The following is an 11685-nucleotide window of genomic DNA, read 5'->3' as shown; positions in this document are numbered from 1 at the left end:
ACGGTAGACTGAACATGAGCATGCAGTGTGCCCAGGCAGCTAAGAGGGCCAATGGCATCCTGGCCTGCATCAGGAACAGTGTGGCCAGCAGGAGCAGGGAGGTCATTCTGCCCCTGTACACTGCACTGGTTAGGCCACACCTTGAGTACTGTGTCCAGTTCTGGGCCCCTCAGTTTAGGAAGGAGGTTGACTTGCTGGAACGAGTCCAGAGAAGAGCAACAAAGTTGGTGAGGGGTTTGGAACATAAGCCCTACGAGGAGAGGCTGAGGGAGCTGGGGTTGCTTAGCCTGGAGAAGAGGAGACTCAGGGGTGACCTTATTACTCTCTACAACTACCTGAAGGGAGGTTGTAGACAGACGGATGTTGGTCTCTTCTCCCAGGCAAGCAGTACCAGAACAAGAGGACACAGTCTCAGGCTGCGCCAGGGGAGGTTCAGGCTGGATGTTAGAAAAAAGTTCTATACAGAAAGAGTGATTGCCCATTGGAATGGGCTGCCTGGGGAGGTGGTGGAGTCACCATCACTGGAGGTTTTCAGGAGAAGACTTGACGGGGTGCTTGGTGCCGTGGGTTAGTTGCTTGGGCGGCGTTGGATTGGTTGATGGGTTGGACGCGATGATCTTGAAGGTCTCTTCCAACCTGGTTTATTCTATGTGTTCTATTCTATGTATTCTAATTTCTTTTAGAACCTGTAAGTAGTTACAAAAGACGGAAATAGCATGAACAATTTCCAAATGACACCGTGATCATATTTTACAGCCATTGTCACGAGGCAGGGCGTGGGGTTTGATCTTCAGTTCTGCATCGAAGAGATGCAAGAAAACCAGCAGATTTCGTAACAAACATCCAGGTGTTTTTACTTCAAAATACAAAAGTACCAGAATACAATCTTAGGGCACTTTAGGTTCATTAAAAACAGTACAACTAGCCATTGCTCTGTCCTGGCACTTCCTATGTCCAGAAGTTCTCAGAAATGCTCCTGTTCTTTCTCGGTCCTGTTTTGGCTCCTATGGTGCCGAGCTTTTCCTGGAGCTGAGCTGACTTTTTTCCCCCTCTTTTTTTTTTTCTTTTCTTTTTTTTGTGTCCACTGGAAGCTGAACTTCTGTCTGGAATCTTCATCTCCTTTATCACTTCACTGTGATATTAATGATACTGATGTCCTCCTAGGGCTTGTCAGTTTGGGGATTGACTTTTACATTTGAGATTCTCTGCACAACTTCCATTCCTTTAGTCACCCGTCCAAACACACTGGGCTTGTTGTCTGGCCATGGAGTTGGAACCACTGTTATAAAAACCTGAGATCCGTTCGTATTTGGTCCTGCATCAGCCATGCTGAGAGTATATGGTCTGTCGTGTCGTAAAGTTGAGTGAAACTCATCTTCCAATTCTCCTGCCCAAATACTTTCACCGCCCCTTCCTGTACCAGTTGGATCACCAGTCTGAATCATGAAACCCTTGATGGTACGGTGAAATATGTGTCATAACAACCGAGCTGATAACAATGGAGTTTAGAAGCAGTAGAGTTCATAACAATAAAGTTTATAACAAGAGAGTGTATAAGCAATAGTTTAGAACAACAGAGTCTGCAACTACAGAGTTCCTAACAACAGTCTGTAACAATGGAGTTGAGAAGCAGTAGAGTTCATAACAATAAAGTTTATAACAAGAGAGTGTATAACCCTAACCCTAACCCTAACCCTAACCCCTAACCCTATAACAAGAGAGTGTATAAGCAATATTTTATAACAACAGAGTCAACAACTACAGAGTTCCTAACAACAGAGTCTGTAACAATGGAGTCTGGAAGCAGTAGAGTTCATAACAATAAAGTTTATAACAAGAGAGTGTATAAGCAATAGTTTAGAACAACAGAGTCTACAACTACAGATTTCCTAACAACAGAGTCTGTAACAATGGAGTCTGGAAGCAAAAGTAGGTGCAGGGGGCACTGTGTGCGGGGCTGGTGCCTGTCACGTTCTCACTCCTGTCCTTCAAGGGCTTGGGGCCTGCCAGCTGCTTCGCACGTTCCTGAGCAGTTCTTGACTTCTTTCTCCCCAGAACTCAGCCTGCTGCTGCTGGGGGTGCTGGCAGCCTTCTGCACAGTGCTTCCCACCCTCTCAGCCTCGATAAGGATTACAACAGGAGCAGCCCTGCAAGAGAGGTTTTCCATGGCAGTCTTGGGGAGGGGAACTGAGGTCACCAAGGGCATTAGCAGCCTTGGCAAGAGGAACAGGGGACCTGGAGAATCAAAGCCCAGCATAAGCATGGGAGGCTTGGCTGGAGGAGGAGTTGTGAGGGGCAAGCCTGAGAGCTGCAGAGCAACAGCTCCATGGAGTGGCTCTTCTTGGGGCTTAGCAACAGCTGGCACAGATCCTGCCTGCAGCTCCACCTGTTTCAGAATGAGGCTCTGCAGCTACTGTCAGGTCCCTGATGATGCAAGTTTTGGGGTCCACCACGAGTTCTGGTCAGGGTCAGAGCCCTGCCATCCCCTCGGGCAGCCTTGCCCACACATTTGATTGTCCCACCACTCTGACTGCTGCTTCCTATGGGATGCTCCACCCCAAAGATACAAGTGGAGAAAACCACACCAGACACCTGCCAGCTAATCCTGCTGAGGGTCCTGGCCCTTGCTGGGGCTTTACCTGTCCCTGCTTTGCTCTGGGGGATCCAAGTCGCCCGTCTTCCCCAGCTCCAGCTGAACTGGATTGGGACCAGCAGCTTCCATGGATTCCTGCCATAAAAGGGGACAAATCAAGCTGTCTGTCTTGGCTTGGAGCAGAGAGAAACTCCAGAGCCAGGAACATCACTGCCCGCTGCCCTCTGCTGCTGAGCCGGGGCAGCTTCCGCTGGCAGTGCAGCAGGGGGCAGAGCTCACTGCCAGCACCTGGGGAGGGTTAAAAGCACTGTCCTGGCAAAAGGACAATCATCATCTTGATGAGAAATGACTGACTGAGAAAGCTCTCCGAGGGGGAAGCTCAGTGCTAACTCAAGGGGTTGAAGCGGGATCCAGGCCCTTAGGATCAGTTCCCTCGGAGTTCTGATGGTCCCCCAAGATGTCAGGAGAAGCTGTGCTAGAAAGAGGCAACCTCCCAGCCTGAGGGAGATGCCCAGCCCCGGGCACCCAGCAGGCCTTACCTCTTCTTGCTGGCCTTCGGGTTTGGCACTCTCCTCCTTCTTCCTCCTCTCTGGCAGAAGGTCATCCAGCAAGCTGAGCTCCCGCTTGGAGAAGCAGAACTCCATCGCCTTCCGCACCAAGACCACAGCCAAATTCTTCACAAACAAGAGGGCAGATAGGGTGAGGCCAGAGCTGAGCCTTCCATCTCCCTGCAGACATGGCCTGCTGAGCAGCAGCAGCTCTTACCAGCAGGGGGAAGATGATGGCAGCAGGGGACATCTTGATGAGGCAGAGCACGGTGAGGCAGAGGACCTGGGTCAAGGTGAAGAGGTGCACCTTGCGCAGGGGGACGTGCCGCAGGTAGATGTAGTCCGGCTGGTGCTTCCTTGACATCAGAACCAGCAGCAAGCGCTTGAAGAACTGCAAAGGCACAGGCCAAGAGCTGCCAGCTGAGCACTGCAGAAGCTTTCTGGCCCTGCTGACACCTGGAGGCTCTTTGCAGCATGCTGCTTGAAAGGAGGCGGCCCGAAACCTGCTCTGGACGCTCCTCCTGGGGGCAGCAGCCACTTTCCCTCCCCTCCAGCTACCAACCGGCTTGCCCACGGGAGCTGCCACCGACCTGCCCTTCCTCCATGCTGTTCTCTTCTCTACCTTTCCTGGCCCACTGAACGCCCCTGCAAGCGCTGCCAGCAGCAGTGGAAGCTGCCTTCCCTCGGCACTGAATTCCCCCCTTTTCCCCTCAGCAAACCCTGCCCTGCCCTAGCCCCTGAGCCGAGCACGCCGAGGAACTGCTGCTGCCAGCCCCAGAGATCTCCTGGGCCCCCACCAACCTCTCCCTCACACCCAATGCTTTCCCTGCGCGCTGGCAGAGAGACTTTGCCGCGGCCCGGCGCTGGCCTTGCTGCCGGGCCGAGGCGGCAGCAGGGAGCAGCCGTGCTGCAGGCTGCCGCTGAGGCGGTACCTCGAGTCCTCGGAGCGACGACACAGCCATGTAGAGGAAGATGCCGTAAAGCACAGGCATGGGGATGAGCTGCGGAGGAGAAGGCAACGGTCTGTGCCTGCCGTGGCACTGGCAGGCTCACCACCCTGCTCTGCGGGCGCTGCGGGCGCTGCCCACGGCCGCCTGAACCCCCAGCAGGGCTGGCCCTCAAAGACAGCTGGAACCCAAAGCGCTGGGCGCTGCTCGCTTGCCTCCAGCGCACCCCGCTGGGGGCCGAAGGGCTGCAAAGCAAAGCCCAAGCTGCTTCCCGGCACAGCTCAAGCCCCAGGCTCGGGGATCACCTCCTCCTCCGCTCCACAGCTCCCGGCGGCTGCAGAGGCTGGGATGTGTGTGTCTCAGTGCCACAAAGCCGGTGCTGGTCGGGGGTTGCATTGCCCTCTCACCTTTAACACCGAGGTCAGGAAGACGGAGCAGCCCATGAGCACAAAGACCATCACGCCGGTGACTCTCTGCTCTCGCACCCCCAGGCACCTGGGCTGCTCTCCTGGAGCTGAGCCGGCAGACTCCACCTTGAGGCTGTTCACGTGGGTGATGGACAGCACAGTGGCAACCACAAACCAGGGCAGGCCCATCAGGGAGCACACCCCGAGCAGCACAGACAGCACAAAGAGGTCCAGGCGGTAGCCACGTCCTTTCTGCAAGGAAGGCAGCGAAAGAAGGAGCAGAGCATCCCACAGCACAAGAGCAAGGGCAGCCTCACAAGTCAGACTCTGCCCCTGCTTCAGCCGGTCCTGGCAGCACAGCAGAAGGCTCCCTTCCCTCAGCTGCTGCCACCACTTCACAAGCACAGCACATTGCTCTCCTGCACCCAGCTCCATGTGCTGCTGCAGCAGACTGCTCGTCTCAGCTCCCCTGTGCTTTGCTCCCTGGGGCACCACTGCTGCAGGAGAGCATCCTGCCACCCAGCCTGATGCTGGCTGCAGCCCAGGGCGGGGTGGGATGGGCTCATCTCTTGCAGCCTCTTACCTTCAGCTTGTGGTCCTTCCTGTTGACGACAGCAACCGCGCTGTGCTGGTCCATGAAGATCAGGATGGTGCAGAGCAGAGCTGGGATGAGCGCAGCGAACACTGTCCACACAGGGTTGGGTCCTAGGGGGCTGATGAACCACCCGCGGTCGTCCCTGGTCAGCTGCAACAAAGCACAGGCCTCAGCAGCAGCTCTCAGCCCAGACACTTCCCTGCCTTGCATTTTGCCTCTCTCCTCCTCAGGCAGAGCATCTCCCAGCCTTGGCTTCAGGTCACCCTCTCTGGTGGGCTCCAGCAGTGCCAGTGGCCTCTCTGCAGGCACCTGCAGATCCTTCTCCTGGAGGTGCCCAGCTTAGGGGCTGGCTTCTCATTGGCACAAAGAACGCGTGCCTTGGAGGCACAAGAGGAGATGGGCAGAGCACCAGCATGTCCTGCAGGCTCAGCCCCAGCCTGCCCTGCCATCCCCTCCCTTGTGGCACCCCCGAGGGCTGAAGCCAGTGCCAAGCCAAGCAGCCTCATTACCTTGATCTCACTGGGCACCTGGAGCTTGGGCGAGGGGATCCCAACCAGGGAGTCGATCAGCACCATGGTGACCAGGGTGAGGAAAAGAGCAAAGTCCCTGGTGAGGGAGTGTACCTAGGGGAGAAGAACAGAGCTGAGGGGGGCACTGCCAACGGGGCCACACTGTGGCATGAGAAGCTGGGGCCATCAACACCAGCAAGGCCGGGGCAGCAAATCCCCCCTGAGCACTTGCAGCCTCATCCCTTGCTTCCAGACCGTGGCTGTGAGAGCTAGGGTCAGACATGGGAAGAGCTGAATGAAGTGGGAAAGGGCTGCTTGAATTCAAGCCTTTAACAGATCGATTGCTACTGCAGCCACGATGGGATAAGGCTCTGCAGCCTCATTCCTGCCTCAGGGGGAGCAGTTGGGGCTTTTTCTAGGGCAGCTCTGCGCTGGAAACAACTTTGCCCCCGAGCAGGCAAGGCACGGGGCTGGGGGGGAGGGTGTGAGGGGGTGTGTGTAAACCAAAGCTAACTGTGGAAGACCCAATTTCCCCCCTCCCAAGAGAAAAGAAAGAACACAGAAGGGGCCCTGGGGTAGGGGGCAGGGCAGGTGGGAAATGCTGGGAGCAGTTTGCATCCGCAGAAGGCAGCGGAGGGAATCCGAGGCGGTGCAGAGCTTCGCCTTCCAGCTTGGCATTTCCCAGCTTGAGCAAGTGGTGGTGGAGACTGCTTGGGGAAAGGAAGGTGGAGACTGTCGGTACTTTGGTGCTGAAGAGAGGGCTGCTCCTCAGGTTCTTCAGGAAGCTGGCCAGGGCAAAGGTGCAGAAGAGGAGGATGCAGCACCACAAGAAGACATTAGGCACGTAGGGGCCATGGGGCCCACAGGCAGGGCCTCGGAACTCTCCCCGCAAGTGCCGGCACTCCTGGAGAGACAGAGAGTCAGGACACAGGCGGTGAAGGTGTGGCCAGGACACGCTGGGTAAGGAGGGGGTGAGGAGGATCTGGCAGCAGCACGCTTGGCAGCCCCTTCCCAGCCGAAGGGCTCTGCCTTGTGCACCGGGGGGATGCCCCCTGGCGGCGGCACGAGGAAGCAGTGGCTCGGGGCACTCACAGTCGCCGTGAGGTTTTGCCAGGCGATGCCAGGCACGTCCAGCTTGATGCTCTCCCAGAAACGCAGGGTTTCGAGGCTGGGCTGGGCTGGTGCCACACACTTGCAGCTGGCGGGAGAGAAGCCAGGAGAGGGGTAAGGAAAAGGCAAAGGAGAGGCAGCCCTGAGCTCCTGGCCAGAGGCAGCGGCCTTTAGCAGGGCAGCACTCACCCGTAGTTGGTGAGGGAGTCGATGGCGATGGGTATGTGCAGAGGGTAGGTGACTCGCAGCTGACTCAGCTTCTCCAGAGCCTCGTAGATGAAGATGAGGCAGATGAAGGAGGCGTAGGTGTCCTTGGTGAAGCGAGTGATGTAGCGCACCAGGGAGCTGGCGTCGGTCACCACCAGCACCAGGGAGAAGAAGGTGGTCCAGAGCCCGATGCACGCCCGCAGGGACAGGTAGGAGAGTGCCTGCTCCCTAGGGAAGCAAAGCCAGGTGGGAAGGGGGAGAGGCCAGCACGGGGCTGCCAGCTCTGCCTTCCCTGGGCAAACCTGGGAGCAGTTTAGGAGCGTGGCCAGGCTGGGGGTGGGGGGAAGGCAGTCTCCATCAAGTGCCACAGACAGCCTCGGGGCTACAGCCTGGGCTCTGGAGCCGCGGGAGGAGAGGCCAAAGACTGAAGCGGGGGTTGTAGTCAGGCAGAGGTTAATCTCTTCTCCCAGGCAACCAGTACCAGAACAAGAGGACACAGTCTCAGGCTGCGCCAGGGGAGGTTGAGGCTGGAGGTTAGGAGGAAATTCTACACAGAGAGAGTGATTGCCCATTGGAATGGGCTGCCCGAGGAGGTGGTGGGGTCGCCGTCACTGGGGGTGTTCAGGGCGAGGCTTGACAGGATGCTTGGTTGCACGGTTTAGTTGATTAGGTGGTGTTGGATGATAGGTTGGACACGATGATCTTGAAGGCCTCTTCCAACCTGGTTCATTCTATTCTATTCTATTCTATTCTATTCTATTCTATTCTATTCTATTCTATTCTATCACCAGTTGGGTTAAGGCCCTGGGGGCTAGTGGAGGTCAGGCGCCGGCTGTGGGAGGTGCTGTGCTCTCACATCACTCTCATGGCCTAACACCAGCACTGGCTGGGTTTGTGCCCAGTCACCTGCTGCGAACCGACCCCCCACAACTCCTCTCCTCCACCCTTCAGAGCCCCTGCACCACCACCTACTAAAGCAGCAGCAGCCTGCACCAGCTCTGACACAGAGGCCAACTGAAACCTAACAACTGCCACCCAGAACAGCAAAGCCCAAGCATCTTTTCCTCCTCCCTGTCTCCTGCTGCAGCCTCTGCCAGCCCCTGGCTGTGGCAGCCAGCCTTACTTGCAGAACTGGTAGATGATCTTCTCAAAGACGAGGATGTGTCCGGTGCTGCCGAGGATGGTGAGAGGCTGCCCAGCAAAGAGGCAATAGACCACGCCGCACAGGCAGGCACCCATCAGGGACTCCACGGCACTCTGTGCGGGGGAGAGAGGCAGCAGGCACTAAAGAGATCATCCAGGGCAAGGCAAAACCCCCCAGCAAAGCCAGGTGAGCGCAGCAGGGACTTGTGCCCGAGGGCGGGCCCTCCCCGTGCAAGCCGGCAGAGAGAGCTGCTCACTATGTAGCCTTGGGTCGCCTCCCCCAGCAGGCCGCCGAAGGTGATGACAGGGCACATGCCGGCACAGTAGAGGAAGAGGACGGACGCCAGGCACTGCAGGCTGAAGGCGTCCCGAAAGTCGCTCCAGAACCGGGGCACTTTGCGCTTCACGTCCTGGAGGAGACCTCCGCAGAACCTGGAGGGAAGAACAGAGCCTGAGCGTGCTGCGGGAGGGGCTGTGCAGCTCTCTGCTGCACACGGGCAGCCACAAGCTCAGGGCAACTTGCAGGGCTGCAAAGCACAGGTCTGCTGGAGCCTGCTTTATAGCCAGGAGAAAGGGAGGCACACACCAGAGCTCCTGCAGCACAAGCAGGCCTGAGCCCAGAGCCCCTCCCCTCTGACCCTGAGCAGCAGCAGTGCTCTCCCTGGGGGTCTCTACCCCTCTGCCCCCACCCCAAATCCAGCAAAGCAGGGGCAATGCCGCTGCGCCTGAGCCCAGCTGCCCACCTCTCCCCCTGCCGGGCCCAGGGCAGGGAGGTGGAGCTGTGCAGCCCCTGCCCCAAAGCAGCTAAGGCCAGAGCCCTGCTAGAAGGGCAGCTGCAGGCTCCCGTTTCCAAGGCCAGCAGAACCAAGGCCACCCAGGGGCAGCTCACATCACCTTCCTGTCCGCTCCAGCTCAGGCTCAGTGTGTCTCGCCGCCTCGCTGGGCGCAGCACTGCCACCCACAGCTCCTGGCACCTTCCTTTTCTCCTGGGAAAATGGGAGCAAGGTACAGATGCCCACCTGTGAGCATTGCTCCTGCTCTGGCTCTGGCACTGGCAGAGGGGCACCTGGAGAGCCTGGCCCCCTGAGCACATCCCCAGCCGTGCTGCCACGCTGCCCATGCCCCTCACGCCTCCCTCCCTGCAGCACCCACCTGGGGAGGGACCTTTTCCGGGGGCTCGATTCGGATGGAGGGATCCCACTGGCTTGTTGGCAAGACCTTCACCTGCTCCAGGAACTCTTCCAGGCCAGCCAGCAGGTCCCCTGGCTTCTTGCCTTTATAGGCAACCGCTTGAAACACCTGCCAGCAGGAGGCAAGCTGCTGAGAGGACAGCCCCCCTTGGATGCCCTCTCCGGGGCAATCGGCTCCTGCCTGAATGCAGGGGAATCTTCCCCACCATTCCTGCTGGGGGCAGGCAACATTCCCCCAGAGCAAACATCTGTCCACTGTGGCAGGTGCAATCATCTCCTGCACAAGGTCCCCATCCCCAGTGGCACCCCACAGCCTTTTGCTTAAAGCCAGAGGTGACCCAGAGCTCCCTTATCTGGTGGTACCTCATCAATCATCAGAGTAGCCATGGCCCTGCCGACCTCATGGGACTGCTGGGCTTTTCCTGCTGGCCCCAGCAAAACAAACAGGAACCTGGGCAAGAAAAGCAAGATGAGGAAGAAGAAGGTGTCCTTGCTCCAAGAGCACCCAAGGAAAGCCCCAGGAGCTGCCAGCCCAGAGTCTGGCTCCAGTGGGGACACACAGGCAATGAATCTGAAATTCATCAGCATCGATCCCAAACTTAGTCTGGGGCCAAGGGCCATTCAGATGGGCTGGTGGCTATCACAGCTCCAGCAGGGAAGGGAGACACAAAGAAAAGGGGGGTGGGGGCAGGTGGGGGGGTGGGGGGGAGGGGGGCGGGCTTGTTCCCTTGGCAGCCCCACTGATGCGTGGAGCTGGATGCCGTGGTGTGGGGCTCTTGGGAAAGCAAAGCTGTGTGCTTCTCACTCAGACCTGGTTGGGATGGGCACTTGGGTCGGCCCCGGGAGCAGCACAGCCTGGGCCAGGCGGACAAAGGCCAGCAGGGGCTGCTGAAGGGCCCCCAGCTCCCCTACGAGCAGGCTGCAGGCTTCGGCCCCGCTGGGAATTCTCTTCAGCAAGCGCAGCTCCTCCTGGCCACAAGAAGCAATCCTCAGGCAGCTGCCCCGAGAGCAAAGCCCTCGACGCTCTGCAGCCCACCCTGGGGCCACCTTGCCAGAGCCAGTCTGGCCCTGAAGGCAGAAGAAAGCTGCAGGGCTCTCACCTTGCCTAAAGCCCTTGTGGAGCTCTCCTGCTTCCTTCCTTCTTCAGCCACAGCAGCGTCTGCAGAAGGCTCAGGGCTGAGTGCTGACACTGGTAGGGAAACAAAGGCACTTGGAGAGGTGGGCAGGTTGCCACTGCTCTGCCAGGATGAGCCTGCTGGGACCCAAGCCCTGCAGAAGCCTTCAGCAGCTGCCCTGGAGAACAGCTCACCTCGGGCCACAGCCCTGGCAAGGAAGCTCTTCCTCTCCTTGTTGTGATGCTGCAGCAGAAGCACTTCTCGCACTCTCGCCCGTGCCTGCTCATCAAGCCCTGAGCTCTGTCCCTGCTGGTGCAGGATGGCATCTGGGGGGGGGCAGAGGGAAAGAAGCCATCAGAGCAGAACCCCCCAGTCCCAACCCTGTTTCTAAGAGCAACCTGCCAAGCCCTGACCCCTGCTTCTCTTTGGCTGGAGAATGCTCTGCAGTCGCTTCTCTAACCCCACAAATTGCTTGCAAGAGGATCCCACCCTGGAGGCAAAACCCAGTGCCAGGGTTGGGCACCCAGCCTCTGCTTAAACCCACAGCAGGACTCCTGGCTAGGAGCCTGCCTTTGGGGCAGGGTTTGACTGGGGAGGGAAGGGCAGCAGAGGCAGCTGAGTTGGGCTCTTGCCAGAGGGACACAGAACGCAGGGTACCTGCAATCTCTTCCATGCTGTTGGCACCGATGTCCAGCAGCACTGTGCCACTGCTGATCAAGCTCCTCAGCTCCAAGAGGCTGCGCAGGGACAGTGTGCTCACGTAGGGCTTGCTCCAGCATTCACTACCGTCTTCCATGTCCTCCTCGAACTTGAACCACCTGCAGACACAGGATGTGATCAGCCCCAGGGATGGGAAAAGTGCCCCCAGCTTTGGCAGCCCTTTGACAGAGCTGGGGGGTAGCAAGAGAAGAAGGCTCCTGGCAGCAGCAGCAGCAGCTGTGAGAGCTTTGCATCCCTCAGGGAGGAAAGGAGAGCTCTGAGTGCTGCTGGCCCAGGGCTCCTCTCCCACCGCTGCCAGCAGCAGGGCTTTACCTTGCTGCATCCTTCCACTCAGCAGCTTCACCCTCTGCCACGCAGATCTCAGCCATCTGGCAGAAGAGTTTGTGGGGAGTGTGCTGCTCGTCCTCCTGGCTCCCAAGGATGGCCTGCACCCGCTGGGATGGGCTGGCTGGGGGCAGAAGACAAAGCTCTGTGCTCTCAGCCTGCCTGAATCAGCTCTGTCCCACTCTCATGTCAAGAGAGCACCAGTTCAGCCACAGATGCTGGGCTGCCTCCTCTCCCCTGGACTCCTCCTCTGCCCAGGCCTGCACACAGCCATGGA

At 58.3% G+C, this 11685-nt stretch overlaps 1 protein-coding gene across 1 annotated transcript; it reads right to left on the bottom strand.

Annotated features, from left to right (window-relative positions):
• Positions 1-2599: 2599 nt before the first annotated feature.
• LOC128898701 (electroneutral sodium bicarbonate exchanger 1-like) lies at positions 2600-11467 on the bottom strand. Its single transcript, XM_054174636.1, is given in 20 exon segments — positions 2600-2728; positions 3133-3267; positions 3359-3532; positions 4074-4142; positions 4496-4747; positions 5079-5240; positions 5600-5713; positions 6342-6503; positions 6692-6797; positions 6899-7144; positions 8040-8173; positions 8317-8491; positions 8954-9045; positions 9212-9358; positions 9613-9700; positions 10061-10283; positions 10286-10390; positions 10559-10690; positions 11022-11182; positions 11397-11467. Coding segments are annotated over 20 exon segments (2862 nt in total). The 5' UTR covers positions 11453-11467.
• Between the last annotated feature and the right edge of the window lie 218 nt (positions 11468-11685).

This window comes from Dryobates pubescens, chromosome 30 (assembly GCF_014839835.1).
Source record: "Dryobates pubescens isolate bDryPub1 chromosome 30, bDryPub1.pri, whole genome shotgun sequence".
Lineage (NCBI taxonomy): Eukaryota > Metazoa > Chordata > Aves > Piciformes > Picidae > Dryobates > Dryobates pubescens.
The sequence above is the reverse complement of the archived record's forward strand: the minus strand, read 5'-3'. Positions and strand labels throughout refer to the sequence as shown.